The sequence below is a fragment of the Nothoprocta perdicaria genome, unplaced genomic scaffold, assembly GCF_003342845.1.
Source record: "Nothoprocta perdicaria isolate Ctin4 unplaced genomic scaffold, notPer1 scaffold_14, whole genome shotgun sequence".
In the NCBI taxonomy this organism is placed as follows: Eukaryota; Metazoa; Chordata; class Aves; order Tinamiformes; family Tinamidae; genus Nothoprocta; species Nothoprocta perdicaria.
In genome coordinates this window covers 6,835,150-6,857,076 of record NW_020454538.1, presented here as the reverse complement: position 1 = coordinate 6,857,076, position 21,927 = coordinate 6,835,150, and the positions used below count along the sequence as shown (strand labels likewise).

At 38.5% G+C, this 21,927-nt stretch overlaps 1 protein-coding gene across 1 annotated transcript in view; it reads right to left on the bottom strand.

The window, feature by feature from the left end:
- LOC112943001 (calcium-binding and coiled-coil domain-containing protein 1-like) overlaps window positions 1-21,927 on the bottom strand; it is a 37,190-nt gene that overhangs the window by 10,291 nt on the left and 4,972 nt on the right. The window contains exons 4-6 of the mRNA XM_026034064.1: window positions 20,758-20,934; window positions 11,161-11,391; window positions 9,762-10,172 (exon numbers count right to left, since the gene is read on the bottom strand). Of these exons, the coding sequence (XP_025889849.1) occupies window positions 9,783-10,172; window positions 11,161-11,391; window positions 20,758-20,934 (798 nt within the window). The 3' untranslated portion in view covers window positions 9,762-9,782. The remainder of the gene's footprint in view (window positions 1-9,761; window positions 10,173-11,160; window positions 11,392-20,757; window positions 20,935-21,927) is intronic.

The following is a 21,927-nucleotide window of genomic DNA, read 5'->3' as shown; positions in this document are numbered from 1 at the left end:
TAAATAACTAAGTTCTAATAACAATTCTAAGCAATTCTCAGGTTCTTCATCTACTTTCATTTTATATTCATCAATGGCTAAATATTTTAATTGGAAGATTGAATAAAAACAAAACTAAAGAAAAATCACTAAGAATCCTCATGTTTGGCTGAATGTGATTATATAAGGGCATACATTATCACATCCAATGATCTAGGGGAAATTTTCATAGGCCTAAGTGAGTTTCCAACTAAAACTGAAAGCCACTGAAATCATTCTATTGAACTCTTATATCCTTGAAAATTCTCCATAACATTCTATTTGTTCAAATCACATTTCTTTACACACATTCTCCTATGAATTTCTAATTAATTTTATGTATGCTTTTCTTTTATCCTATTGCATTATATACTCATTAGCTACACAATTTTATTATAACATGATTTTCTTTAACCTGGAAGCCTTCTACAGCATAGGTGCAAGCTTTGAACATGCATCTTATGTGTACAGCTGTGGCTGCATGACAGGATTAGTTCACGTATGTATAACCTAACTATTTTTTATCCCATTGGTCTATGAACATGCACCTGACTTGTGCCATAGTTCCTTCATAGATAAGAAATTAGAAACTCTTGAGTATGGTCATCACCAGATAACACTGAGTTCAGCTGCAGCAATCTCAAAATATCAAGGATCCCACTGCTTCAGAAACCAGGACAGGAGGACAAGGACAGGAAGATGTCGGTGAAGATGACACCCACTGAGGTGCCTGCCGAGTCTGAGGTCTGTGACTGATGTTTTACTCAGTGTCAATGGATGAAAGTCAACTATGCAAGAATGAGAAAGAGAGGGACATCCCTGCCAAGGGAAAAAACACAAGGTATCCTGACTGCAACAGTAGTATAAATTCTCTCCTAAAAGACAGAGAGGAGACTGACATGCCTAGGGGACCCAATATAAAGCACACAGATGGAAAAGTGGTAATCAAGGAACAGACTGACAAACAGATTCATACAGTTCATACAATGCCATGACTTGTTAGTCAGTCCCATAACAATCATTTTGTAGCAGAAAAGAGCCAGGAAACATGAAGCCTCCAGCATATCTGGGTGAAACACAAAACCATGTATTGCTACATGAGAGCCTACCTGAGAGCAAGTGAGTCTTACACACAAGAGAGCTTCCTTTGAGGAAAGCAGCTAGTTAGGGAAAGAAAACATGAATGCTTATACACTCAAAAGGGTCAGATTTACCCATAACACAAACTATTACTCCTAAAGGTACTGTTAGAATAATTGTCTTATTCGCATGCCATTTGTTTATAAATGGCTTAGTTTCCAATGCACCCCAGTCCTGCATAAAAATAAAAGTTTGTTTATTTCCCACTAGGGTTTAGAAATCAGTTTCAAGTACTGGTTTTAAGCTACTCAAAATGGTTTATGAAGCTGAAGGAGATATCTTGCCAATGGCCATACTTCCCCAGCAGCCTGTCTGCCACTGCAAAGAGCAGCCCTCATTCCTAGCAGGTAACGCATCTTCTAGAGACTTGCAGCAATTTGAGCAATTTTAGAAACGGCAGAGACTACTTCCCTCTTCTACTACCTATAAAGTTCCCAAGAACTTTACCAACAAGAAATTGTCTAAATATCTCACTCAGGACATAGGGCTTAAGGAGGGGAAACATTGTCCTTTTGCTACCTCCCGCAACAATAACAGTGACTCAAGATTTTAATCCACTGAAGGAACTTCACCACAAGTCAAGCTTAATCCAAATACGCATATAATGTTTTTCTCCTCTTTTCCGCCTACTTTACACTCACTATTCTTCTTTATTGTACACTAGCTAAGGTGAAGAACACAAAAGTAAAGAGCAGTATATAGCTCACAGAGGAAGAACAGTGACTTCAGCTTATTTATATGCAAAAGCTCCTAAGTATTAGCATTAGGCCTGGCATATGTTCAATGCCTCACTTGATGAATGCTAGTCTCTGATCTTCCATGGCCTCAAGCAAACTTATCTCAGGTCTACAAGGCTTCAGATCTTCATGCAAATTTAACATTTTATTTCCTGTTTAATACATTCATAAGCGGGTACCTAAATACTTCACAATCAATCTAGCAGAGATGGTGAAAATACTTAAAGATAAAACTACGTAGCTAATACAGACTATAAGTACAAAGAGAAATGTCCTCAGGCAGAGATTTCAAAAAAGACCAAACACCACAAAAGAGAGGGCTCTTGAGTGTCACTTTCAATTACATCTTGAGAGAAAGGCCAGCTCAGTGTTTACAGGAGTTGCCGAGGATGCAAGTGGAGGAAGATTTCAACTCCTTGTCCTGCTAAGCACTACCAGGATTACCAACAGTCAAGACACAAGACTATGCTCAGGTTAACCACTAAAACAAGAGCCTTGATGCCTAAGAGAGATCCTCTTGTTTCATCTTTAAGCCAGTAAAACAAAGATGCCCCTTTGGAATACCAATCATCTGACCTGCTTTAGAAGTCCATATTATGATGAGATGAATCCTGCTCTATAGATAAAGCACTGATTTCTGTTTATGATCATCAGGGACCCTAAGACTCATATCTGGTCCACAAAATCCAACTCTCCAGAAGGGAAATAAGAACTCGAATTTAGTTCTTGGCAGGTGATCAACAAATGTCTCATCTAGGGAACACCTGTTTAACGTTCAGCTGCCACGAGGGCCCACAGGCTTGGTTGAGCTGTGCTGGTTTGGAATTCACACCGGGAGTCCTGTGATCAAGTATCCTGGGACCCAAATGAAACATTTCATTAAAAACAAAACAAAACAAAAAAACCCACAAAGCTCACAGACTATGTGATGCCTAGTTCAAACCCAACTCAGCACACCTAACACACGGGATACTTGCTTTAGCCAGTTACAGCTTTATTTCCTAGGTTGCAGAAAACTGAGATTATCGTCTCCTCCACCCTCTCCCAGACCCACTACAGCCACTCCCCTGCCAGATGTTACCATCCCCACAGATGTTCTGGCAGAGCTCCTTTGTGGTCAGTTGTTCTTAATCTGGTTCATTTTGACAGAATGGTTTTGGGAGCTCAAATCACAAATCTCTAAGGCAGACAAGCTTGATAAGGAGTAGAGTTTATTAATGGATAGGAGACACTGGGGCAGCAATGAACTGTCTACATGAGGGAATGAAAACCTCTATAGTATCACAAGAAACATGTGACTGAGATCCAAATTCAGGTTTAGGAATTGTCCTTCAAGAGACAGTGCTAAACTTAGGGGTCATCTTGCTCAGCATGATTTTAAATAAATGTTTTTGGGCCTGGCTTCTCCAAACCTCTACCCACCAACTGCAGGACACAAGTAGTGGTATATTTCTGTCCTACAAAAAAAGATGAAGTATTCAGACTCTGTAGGAATCCTATAAAATAGGTTTAATAATTATTTCCATCGTGGCATATTTATATCAGAGAACCTCTATTACCTAGCCATAAATCACTTGTTTTGCAAAAGATTCACCATCTATAAAGGAGCTCTCTTTTATTGTTAATTCAGAAGCCACATTGTTTGGGGGATCACATACAGGGCAGAAGAGGCATCCAAAATGGTAAAGGCGCAGGGGTAGGCACATCCCACCCCTTCACCACCCACAGAGCAGCCACACAGTAGACTGCAATTCCTAAAAAAAAAATCAAATCCAGACAGAGGCAAAACCAGTTTTGTGCCCGTCAGGCAGAGCTCCAAGAGCACACAGTCCTGAAGCTCTGGTGCTCTCCAGCTACTGCCAAAGGTCAGCCTTGCCACTCAAATTTAAAGCCTGGTCACCAGCGGGGCCAGCTGGAAACAGGGACGTGCTGCAGAGACCAGGAGCCTTCCATCCACAGATTGGAAGCAGGGAGGCGACACGCACCCGAAAGCGAGGGCCACAGAGACACAAATGATGGCCATGTTGGTCCATCTCAGCTGCTTCTGTCACCAAGAGGGAGAGAGAACACTCATGGTTGTCAGGTTTGGAGCTGCATCACAAAAAAATGACGATGTGCTCCAGCAGATTCCCATCAAATTTCCCAGGCAGCCCTAACCTGACATCAGGACTTCCATCTTGTCCAAATACAACCAATGCAAGCACGACTCAAGCAAACCTACAGAATCCTGCATCAAAATTCTCTTTTCCTCTGATCCATATACTCATGCCAGGATAAGTACAGTAGTAACCAGGTGGTTATTTCCATTTCATGAGGACAAGGAATTGTAAAGCACCTTAATTGTACAGCACCAGTTTTCTCTGGAGAAGAGAAGGCTCAGAGGGGATATGATTAATATGTATAAGTTCAGGAAGGGAGAATGCAGGGAGGAAGGGGACAAGCTGTTCTCACTGGTGGCCAGTGACAGGACGAGGGGTAATGGCCACAAGCTGGAGCACAGGAAGTTCCGTCTCCAGGTGAGGAGGAACTTCTTTACTGTTAGGGTGACAGATCAGTAGAACAGGCTGCCCAGGAGGGTTGTGGAGTCTCCTTCTCTGGAGGTCTTCAAAACCCGCCTGGATGCCACCCTGTGTCACATGCTGTAGGTGTGCCTGCTTGAGCAGGAAGGTTGGACTAGATGATCTGTAGAGGTCTCTTCCAACCTTAAATATTCTGTGATTCTGTGATTAACATGAATTCCTGGTCCTGAAATGTCCAAGTGGGAGCTGACCATCCCAAAGAAAAGAGCTTTTTGAAGAGATGATATCTTAATTTCTGATTAGTTTTGTGCTCCCAGTAACCCCCACCAAAAAAAAAAAAAAAACCTCTTTCCATCCTCAGAGGATTGACCTGATTCACTAATGACTTGAACATAAACACAATTTCACTGCCTGAGAAGCCGGGTGTGCAGCTGTTCCAGGTCACCAGAGTGAGCCGGGGCTCATGAGGCTCACAGATGAACCCGACCCCATCATCTGTGAAGTCATCCCTCTATAGCAAGCTCTTTTTAGAGCTGCTTACTTCACAGATTGTAACTTTCTCTCTCAAGAACTTGCCACACTCCCCTGGGCATTTCATTTGCATGAAATATAACAGTGACTAGAGTTCAGAAGAGCTGTAATAAGGGTGCAAGTCAGGCTAGATCCAGTGCTGGAGCTTGGCACTTTCTCTGGTAGTGCCACTCCTATCCCATGTAGGTTCAATAGACTACGCTTGTTTTTATGAGCAAGGCAAAAAAAATGCTCAGAATATTTTATGCAATCACTGATTTTTCCCCTCTTACAGCAGCCACGAGGCCAAAAGAGTGAATGGGGAACTGAATATAAACTACACGGAAGTCTCTCCTATCGGCCTGGTCCCATAATCATCTGGACTTGGGCTAATAAGTTGGTGCATGCAAATCAGTTCTCTTGGAACAGGAGTATTTGAAGAAGGGAAGAAAGACTGGCAGATACCTGGATTTCAACCTGCAGTAGAGTCAAGGTACAGCCAGAACTTTCACTGTGCAGCTTCGGTCTTTGAAAGACAAAACCAGGCTCTTGTCTCCAATCCTATTAACAGCTCTCAAGGAGAAAGGTAAAAAAGGGACAAAGATCTTCCTGAAAGCAACTTCTCCCTTTTATTTTACACTACCTTCATTTATACCAGCCCTCTGACATACATACATTTTATATAATGTATTATATACATTATCCTACAACTCTTTTCTGATTCTATCTGATGGATAGAATCTATTTGGGAAAGATGATTTCTTACTAAGTGTTTCTGGGCCAAGATTCCTGAAATATTTAATTTTCTACAGCAGTGCCTACTGGTTTTGTTTGTTTTGTGCTTGTTTTTCCTCCCCAAGAAAAAGCTGCTACAAGAAAGATGGACTTAATCAAAGCTCCCAACTGTCTGGCCTGCTGAAAATGAAATTGTACAAACAGATGTGGGAATTTCTTGTTTTAATTAGGCCTTAGGACTTAGGACTGAGGTCAGCACTCTAAAAGTCTTTTTTGACTTAACAGGTTTTAGCCAGTTGTTTTAATATTCATCAGCTTAAGGAATAAATGGAGAGGCTGTTTCTAACAGGAAAATATATAGTGCTTTTCCACATGAGAATTGCTACCCAAAAGATACAAGGCATAATCTTTTCACGGAATGCAGAAAATTTAAAACATCGGCAAAATTGTGTCTGTTTTAGATATTTCTAAATATTACTGGCAATTAACTTTAGCATTTGAAGGGAGATTAGAGGCACAGGTGAAAGCAGACAAATTTCAGAACAACTTTTCTGAAAAAAGAGGAATGGAATTAATTTCTAGTTGTCTCCAGAATTGTATCAAATTTAATTGAGAGAACTTCTTTAACATTCACATCACCTGTCATGTTTAGTGTTGTGTATCTTTGTGTGTGACCACAAAACCAGGCTTAACGCTTCTTCTTTAAGTCCTTTCCTACCAGGAAAAGGGATGGCTGCAACTTCAGCGGAATAGTTTGCTATATCTGATAACCTAAAATTTCTTCACTCAGCGTCAGATGAAAAAGTTTTGTGTTTTTTCTTTTTTCTTACAACTGCTTTAAGAGTATGCCTGTATTGCTACCAGTCTTTTTGCATGTGTGTGTGTGTGTGTGTGTGGTGTGGGGGGGGTTCAGATTGCAATTTTCCCACACTATGTGGGTGTCTATGTAGTGCCATGGAGGCACTCTACAGTGCTTTAGCTCATGTATACCATTATTTTCTTTTTTTCATTTCACAGGACCTCTGAAAAGCACTACTTAATACACATTATTCAAACACATACTATGACCTTAGTACTGCTAAGTTCAAGTGTAGAAAAGACTGGTCAAATATTGCCATTAGTAGATGTTTGCTGATGCAGACTACTGACCATAGCTATTTCTAATCTGTGCTGCTTTTAACAAGATCTTTGTAATTTGAAAAATTTGTATAGGACACATAGGTGAACATTTGTGAATGTCTGTTGATAGGAAACTTATTGACTTTCTTCTTGCTTCTATGTGCCATGATCATCTAGTCAAGAAGCACATATAATGCCATTTTACTGGGACGGTCCATTGAGAGCAAACATAAAGACAGTAGATGACTGAACACAAATCAACTGCTCAGATGTGTTCCATCTGAATAGTGCTAAAGATCACTTTCAATTTCAAAAAAAAAAAAAAAAAAAAAAAAAAGAAACCCAAATCATTCGCAGAATAAGATGGAACATTCATTAGTTTCCATGAGGCATTCAGCAAGCTCAGACTCCCAAAGGATACCAGCTTGGCGGGACACTAACATACAAACCATCTGTCTTGCCGCTACACATCTTGGAGCTGGCTTCTAGGAAAGACCACATTTAAAAAATGTGAAGGCCTTTGTTTGCTGGTGTAATGCATCATCTAACCTTCTTGGACTTCACTTAATAATTCCAGCTATCACTTCTCATTTCCACATTCAGTAAAAGGATAAAAATGGAGTATGACAGTTTAAAATAGAAAATCTTGAGCTGACTCACCTTTTCCGAGGTGTTCCTGCTGGTGCAGGCAACACTCTAAACTATTTCAAGTCTAAACTACTTCCAAGAAAGAAAAAAAAAAAACAACAACAAAAAGGACCACATGACAAATATGGTATCTCCACATATTTAAATCACCCTTTGTAGTGGGAAGAAAGGATTTCTTAAGGAATTAAAAACATAAGGGGCTATGGGATTTTAATTGAAAATGACTTGCAAAGCAATGCTATGAAGTGCCAGCAAGAATCCACTTGCCTGAGGAAATGTTTTTCTTGCATTATGGTGGCAACATTCAGGTGAAATGTTTGGTCCCCTGCATACACCTGTGTGTACAGCCTTTATTCAGGGAATTAATTTCATCAGCAAGAAGAATGAGGCCAAATAAGCTAATTAGCTTTAAGATGAAGCTTAACAACTTATAATATTATAAAAGCCACATGTGTCTTTGATAGAAAGAAACAGGACTGAGGAAGTCTTAACATAGTAAATTACTATGGTCCAAATCACCAAGTAGATAATTATGTTATTAGAGCAAGGACTATGTGATTATCAAATCAACACACTTCATATATTATAACCTGATCTCCAGTCTGAGCTATCAGGCCTTTTAATTTACTGGCAGGAAGACAAACCTCCAATAAAAGTTTTCATAAGCACTGATTCATAGAGCATCATTAATTTACCAATGTAGAAGTTACTAAATTAAATATTTACAGGTGCTTTCCTACATCAGAATTTCTTAGTGTTAAACAAGACAGCTGGGTAGTAGGTGTATTCATCTTCAAAACTGCTTGCTGGGCATTAAGAGCAGATAGAAATTCAGTAGCACTCTTCCCAAGAAGCAGCAAAAGTCTAAATTTTGGGACCTCACAAGTATCTTCTCTGCTTAGACAGTGCTCCCAAATCCTGGGGCTAGTCCCTTGGCATCTGGTGCGTATTTTCTAAAGAGTTGTTGGATGAAGACCAGTTCAGCTAATGCTGTAAGCACTTGCTGTCTTAACTTAATAAATGAATGAATGAAGATCTGTTTCCCATAGTGAAGTGAAGCCTATGGAAATGTGTGTGTTAATGTAACTCCAAACCTAGCTAGGGCCCATTTTGTCTCTGGCTTCTGAAGAGCAGCCTTAAATGTAAAGTAACATGCCATGGGGAGGTGAAGGCAGAAAAGAGCATGGCAAAAATGCCATATATTACTCTAAGTAAATATTGCCTTTTTTGATAAAAGAGTAAATATATTTGCATCTTCAATATGTGCGTGTCTGTTTCTCTGTGTGTGTATACACCTATAAGGTTTGAATAATAGAGGATCTCCAAAAGTGTTAACTCTTGAGGGATCCCAAAACAGAAAAAAAAAGAAAAAAAACCCCAAAACTATAGTTCTTTCAGCACTTTACAATCACGCTCAGCTGTTACATTTTCCAAAAAGATTCAACTGGCATTTAGAGTATACACAACACATACACACACTTTTCTCTCTTTACTCCCATAACCAGGATCCATCAAAGGCTTTTGTAGGCCAGAACTACATCCATTTAGGGGGTCAGATGAGGAAGGAAACACTGCTAAAGCTGCCCTATTGCAGGTGGCCTGACACATCACTCACTCCTCTTTAATGTGGGTCTGAGGATGGCCACACAGGATGGGATGTATCTTTATTACCCATCTCCTAGCTCAGATGCTCCTCTACTCATCACACCCAAAGAGCCACCTAAAGAAAGTGGTCTGAGAAAAGTCCACTCAAGTGCAACTGCTACTTGAAAAAGGGGCTTACAAGTCACAGTTGGAGATGATATTTTATAGATACAATCATCCATCAGAATACTTTGGGTAGCCTGTTACATGTCAGCTTATGAAAAACAAACAAACCAAAAGCCCCCAGGCACTGAAGGTATGTTAAAAATAGCAAAATCAGCACCAGAATTCTATAAAAGTAAGGTTTTAGGAAGCCAATACTTTTACATTTCCTTAAAGTCCTGAGGAATCAGTGACTAAAGTCAGATGTTCTTTCAAACTTGCCACAGTACATTGAAGCTATATGTAATAGTGATTTAACAGATATTCCAGTCTCACTTAAAACAAACAAAAAACAAATGGTGGAAAAAAAGACACTGGAAGGCAGTAATCTGTTGGCTTCAGTGCTCTTAAATGCTCTAGAAAAATTACGATCAGGAAAAGTGTCACACATTTTTCTCAAAATTTTCAGTTATCTCAAATGCTTATGAGAATAATTGCTAGGTCATACTAACTAATAATATCTTTTTGCTTTAAAAAAAGAATAGTACTTTTATAATAATAGGGAAATCGCTTTGCTGAGATGTTTTACCTTGTTTTATTTCTGAGGTTTCTAGTCTTTCCAGTGCAGTTGATTTCTCCCCACAGGACTCTGACCTTTATTACTTGCTGACAACACGTCTGACAAACAGTGTTTTGCTGTGGTAGCTGGGGTTGAGCCATCTGGTTTTTCTCTAGAGATCCATGTGTTACTCATAATGACATTTTTCTGTTTCATTCCCTGGGGAACAGTCCCCACAAGCTGATTTCCTATTTGACCCAAAAATACATCATCACATTTCGACACGTGATCCCTCCCCTTTCCGGCACAGAACGTGCTACTCTTGGAAAGTTTCAGCGGATCGTTCGTCTTTGAGGGTACGGGCCAGGAGGCTTCATGTTGGACCTTGGGCAAATTGCAGCCAGACTTCAGATCTGAATTGGAGGGGACAACCAAAGGTATCTGAGGAGGAAAGGAAAGAAGAATATGTAACTTTGGGTGTCCCAGTATGCTCTTAAGACATGAAAACATGTCATTCTTTGCACCGTGGCTAATTCCAGCTGTAGCTTTCTATTTAATTGTACAATAGATCCGTGTCATGCTCTCCCTGGAATTTAATTAAAGCACACATGGTGCATTATTAAAAAATCCCTGAGCTTGCAAAGATCAGATCAATCAAAGAGAAACCTGTTCTGCCCTTCCTAATAATTCTTTATAATGACAATATTTTCATTGATCTTCTATATACAAGTGTGACAATGACTAGGAAACTGGACCTGAACAAGTATCCTCTCAATTAAATATCTTAAGAATTTCAGAAACAGAAACATTATTTTAGCTTGTTTTATTCCATTCATTTCAATCTTAGGTTATAAAGAAAATTGTAGCTTTTGCTTAAAAGTACTCTAGCTGAGTGGTTCCAATAATTGGATATTTGAATTTCGTTTCTGAACACTTAAGGAGAGATTATATTGTTTTAAAGAGGATGAAACCTCTTGCGTGTCTAGGTTAGCCATAGACTGTCACAAATGCTATTGCAATTGATCAGCTCTGCTCTTAACAGGATTCCTGCAGTTAATGGAAATTACTATAAAGGGCTTCAGGGCAGAGGAATAATTAGATCACTAAAGCAATAGGAGGAAAAAAAGGTAGGACAGGGTCTATATGTTGATGACGTTTTTTCTTTAAGCATCAAACCTTTTTCAAAGATGGTCTTACTAGAATATATCATAAGAAAAAAAAAGAACTATTTTTACACACCTCAAGCATCCTTGAGCAATGAGGAAGAATATGCACAATGAAAAACACTAAGTGTTCATTGTCCTCAGATTGTTTAAAGTAGAAAAAGGGTGCATTTCTCGAAATGATGATTTAAATATGTATATGATCTATAAAATGACTTCCTAGAATAACAGAATTCACCAAACTGTGACAAAATGTTTTTACTAACCTCGTAATTATTGTGATGGTTTTGTGTTAGCTCCTGATGTAAGGCTATGATCCTCTCTGAACTAATTAATTTTAGAGCAGAACTTGGAGTGAGGGGAGAACTATGGAAGCCACCCCTGCTTTGCAGAGCATCTTTAGGTATTGGCCCAGTCATCCCAGTCACTTTAACATGTTTCTCAGGATCGTTTGTCTCTCCATTAGCCTTTGTAGTGTCTGCAGAAGAAGGCAACATCTGCAAGATAAAACACCATTTTAAGGAATTCAAGTTATATAATGTTTATTTTGAAGAACCTCTAAACAATATTCACAAAATTTTTTAAAGGATATGTCAATTATCTTAAGGATATTTTTTAATCCCCCAGAAGCATTCCCACATCTGTCTAAAATGGAAGAATGGAAGGCAACACTCCCCAACTCTTCCACAACAAACAAAACCCTCTAAGATTTAACTATATCCAAAAATTACATACTAAGAAAAATCCAGAAACAAGTTGAAAAAATACTAATTTTAAGATTTACACAATGCTGAGCCTCCTCTCGCAGAATCTCTAACATGTTTTGCTCACACCTTCTCTCATTTCACACTAAATAACAAATTCAGGCTTGTCTACCCATGAATGCTCAAAGTAGTTAAGCTGAATAGACTATATAGGTATAATTGTTCAGCTGCATAAGTTTATGCAGCTGAACAATTCACATAGTTTTCACATATTTTTTCCTGAATATCCTCTTTATTGAAACAAAGTCATCTTTGGAGAGAAATGTGTCAGATGCAGCTTTTTAGAGCAGTTGCAAGAAGGAAGAAAGGATGTTCCCAAAAGCAAATGACCAGGCAAGTGCATTTCATCATCCAAACACAGATGCACTAAGACAACAGAATTAATGACATTTTTTTTCTTGTAATTACAAGAAATAGTGACAATAAGTAGACATAGTATAGTGACATAGAGATGTAAAATTGCTCTTAAATGACACCAACAGTGGACCAATATTTCCTGACAAGCTCACGCATCAAAATCTAATGCTGTCATGGCATCAGAGAGACTGTATGGTGTGTGAGCTCTTGTCACAGCCAATAAAAAGAAACTTGCCTGTCTTGCACTAAGTCTTGATCACTTGCAGGAGTGATAAGCCTGGAGCTTTATGAGAAATGTATGGCTTGTATGAAGCTTAAGAGCAGTTCCAGTGCCAAGTTTATATCACATAGATGTCAGCAGTGCTGAACGGGACACCTATAGCCTTGGTGAGGATCCTGAAATCCAGATGTTGTTGTATTCAAGCTAACTAGGCATGAAAAAGCTCATTTTTCTTGCATATCCTACCCATTCTCCACCCAAACCTGAGAACCAACCACCACTGTCATCTCCTGCTTGCAAAGTGATTCCTAGAGTGCTGGGGCATGCCTTATGCCTTTTAACTACACAAACACACCAGGCATGGGCAGGAAGGTGGGCCATGCCTGCTGAGCAGTAGGCCCTGCCCAACAACTTTCCCAAGGGCGGACTGTGTGGGAAGAAAGCGAACAACAAACATGGCAAAGAACACTGATTTTTATCCCATTTCACCTTCTGTTCTTGGCTCTCTACCATGAGAGGAGGGAACCAAAGTTGCTGAAATTTGATCATTGCTTCCACTTAAGTATCCAACACAAGTCAACTGAGGCACCTACTACTCCTCAGCAGTAGTTACTTCTTGTTTCATTTCCTTCAGACTGGGGAACATGATAACGACCTCCAGTAACTGAAGGATCACTCATCACTCAACTTTAGGCACATAATTTAGACTGTTACTTTTCGCTAAAGGTGTTTTTTCCTCTACACTGACTGCAGAGGGAGTCTAGCACGCTATCTGGACACTACCACCAAGGACGGCTTCAGAAATCCTTGCTTCCTAACCATGGTTATGAGCATGGTATCTTCTCCCAGCACTCACAAAGAATGTTGGCTGGTTGAAGGGGATGGGAGACTTCAAAGGAGAGGTCTGAATCTTTTTGAGGCATAAGAAAAAAAATTATCTAAAACCATTTGATGAGAATTTGCTCACTATAGGAAGCACAGTTAGAGGCATCCCTAGAAACAGATAAAAGTCAGCAGGAATAAGAATCAAGTGACCTGCACCAAGGCAAGCAACAGTGGCACCAAGCGAGAAAAAAAACAAACAAGAAAAACAAACAAATAAAGAAAAAGAAATGAATGAAGTAGCTACACAGTGATAGAAGTTTTCACAGAATGTTCTGCATTCTATTAGACACATGGTCTGATTCTCTATGAAAGGCTCTTCTTTGGTAAATTTTAAGACATTGTAAGAGAGTAAAAAGCATATTTTCTACTAAGGACAGAGTTAAACATTTAACTCATGAAACTAAAAATAATCCTTTTTGTCTTATGTTATGTATTTTTCCTTAAAATACCGTATCTTATTTTCTTCCATTAGTTAATTATTCCACATTACTTTTACAATAATAATCTTTTTTTTCCTATATTTTTTGTTTTCCTCTTAAGTTTTCAAAGGAAAAAGCTTCCCCCAGTTAGGAAGATAGAAGTACTGCAATACTACATTGAACCAGAAAAAGTATAAATTTGCACACTAAAACTAAAACTAAACTAAATTAAAAAAATAAAAACACTGCTTTCATAGATATGAATAGAGAGTTGTAATTCCTCTGGAGAACTTCAATTGCATATTTTGTTTTAATTTAAGACTTAACATTTATTAGAAAAATTTATTAGGCTTAGAAGGTTAGTAGAAGGGTTATAAAAACCCTTTTTATAATCAGCTTTTGCTCTGGTTTCGTATACTGTTATAGATCAACACCTCCTGTTAGAAAAAAAATGCTAAAATATCAGTTTTATATATGCTGTCAGAAAACCTTTTAAAATATTTCTCAGCCTAAACCAATTTGACTTTAGAATGGCAGTAACCTTAAATAGATACCATCTTCTTAACCACTGCAAATACTTTCTACTCTTCTGTATTTATTCAGTAATTTTTCTGAAGGCCAAGAATAACATATTTCTCTGTCATGGAAAAGAAAGACAGAAAGACAGAAAGACAGAAAGACGACTAAATAGCAACCACCTCCTCGTTTCTTCCTCTCTCCTCCATCTCATTGGGATTCCAAACAAGTGCAAGCCACATTTTTGGTAATGTCAGAAAAAAAGAAGCCTCTCCCCATGAAAACTTTTATGAAAGGCCTCTTGATCATGATTAGCATTTCTCAAAAGAGCCCGAAATCCCAGAGATAAACCCTTTCTCCACTCCAAGGATGGGACTCATCTGACTGAAGCATATCTCCTCCAAGGGCCTCTTCACAATCAGTGACTTATGGGACACTTGTCTTACCTAAAGGAGATGTATAAATGGGGAGAATAACCCCTAGTAGATATTTTTTTTTGAAAATAAAAAGAAAACATGAAAATAAATATGAAAAATATCCCAGATGTAATTGCTTAAAGTACAGACAGTAAATACGGACTGCAGCTCACCCTCAGTATCAGAAAAGCTTTTAATCTCATCAGTCACGCACAAAACTTTCAAAGGAGAGCATCAGAGAATGCTATCTCAGGGCTTTTATTCAAATATGAGTCACAGAAAAAGCAGAAAGTGGTTCCTTGCAAAAAAAAAAAAAAAAAAAAAAGTTCTACCAGAAAGTATCTCAGAAGAAATCCCCTGAAGAAGGATTACCCTGTGTAGTTCTGTACATTTATCCTCTATTCTATAAAAAAAGGAATCACTACTCTGACATTTTGTGTGTGTGTGTGTGTGTGTGTGTGTATACACACAATGTGCACACAACTCACCCTCAGCCCGAAGAAATGGGAGCAAACAGTCACAACAGCCTCTGATCCACTCTGGAAATAATATATAAAACTTATCATAAAGTGAAAGGCTCTCAGTAAAGATGAATACTTTCTGGTATCAGATATCAGTCAACAGTCTTTGCTGGCACAAAAGAAGGAGAAAAGACTTAAATAGCTGCTGTGGAGCTGCATAGTCTGGGATGAGCTGATGTGAAGGACAGGTCAAGCTCTCTTGCTCCTCCTTTGCATGGTTCTCTAAGCAGAAGTGGAACGGATACACTCACACCCCAGTTATTAAACCTGGGTACAGCCTGTTGCTCAAACTGCAAATAAACCTGTAAAGTTCAAGAAAAAAAAAGTGAACTCTCCCCTTTCACATCTCCTGTTAGTTATGTGAGGTTATCTTTTCCTTTCTGCTCCTCTTACCCCAAATGAACTGGTTGTTGCAAACCCCAGTCCCAGTTCCTCTGGCAGCTGCTTCATGAATATAATGAGTTTATGAATGCTGCGCTGTGCCCTTTCAACGGGACAGGCAGAGAAACAATAACTGTTAGTAATGGTCATGAATTAGTTCAACAACTGCAAAGCATTGCAAGAATAGATGGGGCCAGGGCCTTTGCAACTGAAAAACATCAGTGTTATAAAAGAACGAAAGAAAAAAAAACACAGGAAAATGGGACATGACAAAGGCACAAAAACTGAGTTGGTCACATACCCTATTCTTAACTTGTTTTTGCCTCCTAAATTCTTGAGTCCATATTAGACACACATTGCCAAAGTACTTTACAATGCAAGCCAATTTGCTTTATCCCTCAAAAACTTTTGAGTGCAATACTGGACTAAGAAAACAACAACTCTGCAAATGTTGTTTGAGTCGCTCCAAACTGACCTGATTTGAAATTTTCAGTTAGTGCAGACAGCAAAAGAAAGCAAATTAAGCAAAATGCAACAGTGATTTATAACTGCTCAGAATATAGCCCAGAAAGAAAAGAACAGAAAATGAAAAGAACAATATGTCAGGATGCCTGGGTTTATATCGCTTTGCCCAATTGCTATAGTATGTTAATTGGAATGGCCATTAGGAAGAAAATACTTTTGGCAAACAGGTTTAATAAAGTCCTTCTATATTGAGTATAATCTCTAGAAAGAATGGCCATCTGTTCTGCTCTGAATGAGGAAAGAATGGAAGTTCACTTTTCTTTAAGCAGGAACAACTTGTTAATGTTCACAAGCTTTCCTCCGAGCTTCCTTTCCAGCACACAGCTAGAGCAGATCTATTCAAACCATATATAATTTCCACACAATGGAAACCAAAATAGTTTTAAAAGAGTTTTAAAGTACATATATTTATGTATGTATCTAGAGAGACAGACTAGAGAACAGTGTTTTTCACTGAACTACAGAAAGCCAGGGACTGAAGTTAATAGGGTCCATTTCTTTTCCAAATGTTCTGGATCAGCCCTTCATGCAGGACTGCAAACGTTGGGTTGAAATTCATCAATATGTGAAAGCGGGAAAGTCCCCTGCCAAAGTGTAAGAGGCTTCACTTTGTCATTGGGCCCAGAAATGAATAAATCCAATCATCAATCTTTATTTTAAGGACAAGGAATACACATATGTCCACCATGTTTTCTCTAGAGGCATTACAGTGTTAGGAATGATTAGGAAGTAACATCTGAGAGGAGGGAAGGGAATAAGCTTTTCCAGGACCTTTTATATAAGTAAAAGTTGGGCATAGTTGGGGAATCTCAGATGTGAACTCCAGTGAGAATAATAGTTAAAATGCATGAAAAGAATCCTCAGAGTGAAAGTCAGTTCGGTTTACCATATGTCTACAGAATACAGTACAGGATTTGAAAAACCAAAGGGATTTATCATATGAATACAAAACATACTCTCATATAAATACAAAACATACTCTCTTCTTTGAGACTGCAACTATTTTTGCTACATTAGGAATACTGCCACTTGGAAATTTTCTAACATGTTTTCCACTGCAAACCTAAAATTTTCCTGGGAACATAGAAACCTGTTCTGGCTGGAGAGGCTCCCCCTGCTACACATGGAATCAGTGATCAGAGCCTGATAATGCAAGTATAACTGATGGTTTACAGCATGTAATAACACTAGAAGAATAAGCTCCTTCAGAGTGATACAAAATATGGTAGCTTCTGTCTAAAATTATCAGCAAAATAATCCTATGATTTTACTGTATTATATGTCCATTCTGAGCCATCTCTACTTTGCTCCGGAAAGCAACCAGATGTCAATGTATTTTAAAAGCAAATTATTTTTCATGAACACATTTTCCAGCTTATTAATGGTAGCTTAAGTACCAGAAAATAAAAAGAACACAAGTGCCCACCTTCTCAATATTCCGCAAATTTGTAAGGCAAAAAAATATGTATTTTCCTTCTTCCAGCAACAGAACTAGATTCTGCTTAAGTATATTTGATCAAAACTTTACCAAAAACAGTATGTCTTTTTCTATGGGCGTTGTCTAAATGAACAGAGGGAAAATGAAAGAAAAGGTAGAGCTTACGCAAAGGTTACCAGAGTACCAGAAGGGAATTTCTCTTGATCTCTACATTGCTAAGTTCAAACTCGCATCCTGAAGAATGTCTACAAGTAGTCTCTATACAAAAATATCAAGGTATATTCCCATCGCCAAAGATGCTAACGATAAGGTTGAACAGAGCTACTAATTTCTCAAAATTCAAAGTTCTAATTTCAAGCAAATTTGTATCATATAAGCTCTTTGCCCTCCACCAGGCTAGTTATTCTCCTTCAACAACTTGATACGTGGGTTTTTTTGCGAGAAGAACAGACTGACTTTGTGAGAGGCTCCAGAAGATTTACCGTGACAAAACAGCAGGTAAATGGACAACAGCACTAACACCCAGGTATATTTTAGGTTAACTATACTATGAGTCCCACCAAATACTTAAAACAAGCAAATGCACACACACACACACACACACAAACTGTTTACCTCTCGATTACACCCTGGTGTAAAAGTGACTGTGTACTCTGCCAGTGCCACATCATTCACCAATTTCTTCACCTCTTCATCAAAGGTTGAGCCAACAATTCCTTGCTTGCAAAATTCGTCATGCATCCTGGTAATTAAGTTGTTCCTTTCCTGGCATTTTCGGGTGAGGCAAGCCAGCTTAGCCTGTACAGCACCAACACACAGCGGTTGAATTTAATTTGCTGTCTGATGTAATTCTGCACATTTTGACTCAAAGCTAAACATTGCACTGCTTTGTTTCTAGACCATTCAGCACCTCCGCACCCTTCTACATGATAACCTTGAAAGGGATTTTCACTTTTGCATGTTTGAGGTCCCCCACTGACAAGCTGAGGAGTACTCACAGATAAAGGCTGCTTGTCAGCCCCCTCGTGCTTAAAGCTGAGTAGCAAGCAGTATAAGTCAGTGGCATTTTTAGAAAGCAGCCAGATATACCACACAGAATGGCTGTGATATACCTACATAAATTCTGTAACCAAAGGGATAAACCAGAAGTTTTCCGCAAAATACACTACCTTCAGAGGAGCTACTGTCAACTTTGCTTCACTTTTTCTCTTCTGAAGCTCTTTTGCCTGAAACAATGTTAAATATACCACTTTAATATATTCAAGAGTCACTGTAAGGTAATACTGTAGTTCTTTGATATTTATTTTAGACCTGACTTTCAAGGCATACGCTTTGCATATTTGTGTGAGCCTATATCACAGAGCAGAACAGAAAGCAGCCTAAGACACTGTTTGCACACTGTTAGGCCCTTACATCCAAACAGTTCCCTAGCATTAACATTGACATTATATATTACCAAATGCTTTGGGATATTTTTACATGGAGATTTACACCACTGATGTTATTTCAGCAAATGAAGCACCACATTAAAGATGTTATCCTTCATTATGTATTCATATTCTCATCATTTCTATGAATCCTCCAAACTACTTCTTTGGGTAGCAGTATTCCATTTTCTCATCTACATTATGCTGTAGAATGCAAGACATGGACTGACTCCATGTCAAGCTCTGAAAAGAGTACAATGACAGCTTCACAAGCTTCTGCCACAGTCAGTGTATGTCCTCTACTATGAAATGAGCCAGCTGGCCTCAGCTGTACCTTAAATTAAATTCTTTATTGCTCATGAGCAACCTACTGTCCAATTACACAGGAAAAAAAAAAACAGTAATCTGCCAGATAAAATCTATTTGAATTATGATTCAACACAGAAATATTTTGTAGTGAAGTACAGATTCATTTATATTCATTTTGTTTGTTCATTTGTACTTCCACAAAGTCTTCAGTAAATATATTACATGTCTCAAGCATAAGATTCCCTTGATAAGAAATCAGCTCTACTGAAAGAGGTCTCCTGGTCCTCAGCTAATAAATCATGGCCTAGGGAAGAAACACAGTAGGCAGGGAAGGAGAGAGGCATCTTTACCTCGTGCTAGCACTGAGAGAACAAAGCAGAAGACAGGTCATAGGTCCCTTCACTGGAGACATTACAGTCTTGACACAGCATGGAGCAAAACACTTGCCTGATGCAATTAGGAGTAGCCTATTTCTGGGGATAGCATGTATCACGCTTTATTCACTTGTCATCTGATATGTACCATCTATCAGTAGGGACATCAGGCACTGCAAAACACTCCCATTTTACTGCCACCAATCTGTTCAGAGGCATCCTAATCAACTCCTGAGAGGAGCCACTAACCCTCCGAACAGGACTGTCTAAAAGTAAATCACTGCACACGACAAGGTTGAAAATGAAAAAATGCAGAGCTGCAGAAATAAAAAAAATGATTTATTGCAGAGGGTGTAGGATGAAACTTGTGCTCAACAGGTTGAAGAAGCCTCTGTCTCTTGTACTTGAAGAGAGACAGAGGAACATGTTCTACACATTGCATCATGAAATGATGAAAATAACTTAGAAAACTATCTGGTTTGAAGTAGTTTCAGAGCATATCATCAGTTGCCAGTTGTCTCACTTGGTGACAATCACCCATTTCCCCGAAATAATTTCCAAAGAAATATAACTGTGTAAAAATAATACTCTTGTAAAGGAAACAAAGTCCCAGCAGGAACTTGCCTCCATGTGACATGAACTGTCAGCCGCAGTTTCACTGACAGTTAAGGCAGCAACTCTGTGTATGTTCACGAATATACCTGCTTTCATTCAGCAGGCAAAATACGAGGCACAAGTATAAAAATTGCTTGGCTAAGTATATGTGTGTATACGTGGCTCCTAGAAGAACGTCATTAAAATACACACACACACATATATATATAAAATAACCACAAATGTAATTGAAAATATTAAATTCTTAACATGTGGCAGTAACATCTAGATCAAAAAATACATTGCCAAGAATTCTATCACCAGCGCACTCTCCTAATCTTATGTAGTACATCGAGAGCACCAGGAATGTGAAACTCCTGACAACTAAGTGAAGGAGATAGCTCAGCTAAGAGCTTTGGCACCAGGTTCCTACCATTAGGCTATAGGGATTATAGCAGACCTTGACACTGACTTTCTTTACAGAGAGGCTATCATTTCTCCAGCATGTTGACCACTCAAGCCTTTTACATTTTGCCTTTATTTCTCTGAAGGTTTTTTCTTGGAATTTACAGGCCTGCATAGCATTTAATTATCCAAAAACCCATTCCCAGGAAAGCAGAATATTTTGAGACTCTTATTTGAGAACAAAGTAGAATCTGAAGTCTAAACTCACACCCATCTACACAGCTAAACACACAGAGAACAGCTTTATTGTACCTTTTCACATAGTTGAGCCTGGAGGAGTCCCACTTCATTCTGCAAATCCTGGAAGTGATTTTGTAATGCAGTCTGGTCCCTGAGCTGGGCTTTCAAAGTCAGCACTTGTTGCTCTAATTTCTTACTGGCTATTTTATCCACCTCCATTTCTCGGGCTTCTTTGACAGTATACACAGGCTAGACAGCAAATATATAGGTTTTCAAATTAGACATAGAAAATAATAAAAATATTTTCCATCGTGGCTTTGGGTGCTAAAATTTCTCAACATGCATACTAACCTTGAATGTTGCACGTTTTTTAATCTGGCATAAACTGTATGATTTCAAAGATTCACAAACATATTAGCACTGATGTCTCACACTAATCTTAAGCCTGTTTTGGGGCAAGGGGTTCTTGATTCCCTGAAGGGGTAGGTATAGGACTGGGATTTCACAGCGCTCCTTCAAGATAAGTTTTTTTATTATAATCATTTCATACCTGGGGAAACTGGGGCACAGACAGATTAAGTGACTAACCTAAGGTCACACAGTGAGCAAGAATAGAATTCAAAAGTCCCTAGTCTCCTGCTCCAGCTTCTATATAATATTTCCCCTGGTTTTCCACATATATTTATCTCTGAGAGCAAATTCCACTCTCACAGTTAATTTTTTTGTTTTCAAACACTACATTAATCAGATTTTAAGTACAAATTTCATATTTAATACTAAGAAAAAAATATGAATTACATGAAATTAAGGTAGAGAGGTAGAGAACAAGATGATGAAGGATCTTCCGCATTTAACTCGTGCTCTCCAACTCTATTTTTTTCCACTCTGCTTTTAGTCAGAGCTTTAGATTTATGGCCAGTGTCACTAGGTCAGCTCCTGGAAGTGACATTATCGGGTTAAATGTAGTCTAAGAATGAGGAAAATCTATGGGAAAAGCAAGCCTTGCAAAAACAAGTTGTTATTTTGCCCTTATATTAACAACAACAAAAAAAAGAAAACTGAAAGACACAGCTGCTCAAGCTTTGCTGTAATATATTATATCCATAAAGCTAAGATTACTGCAATTCAGCAATTAAACTAAAAAAATCTAATCAGATATATGATACACTGCAGTAAAATAATGTAACCTTCTAACAAATGATGCAAGCTCCTTTGATGTGAATGGATATTAACACTGGTGGA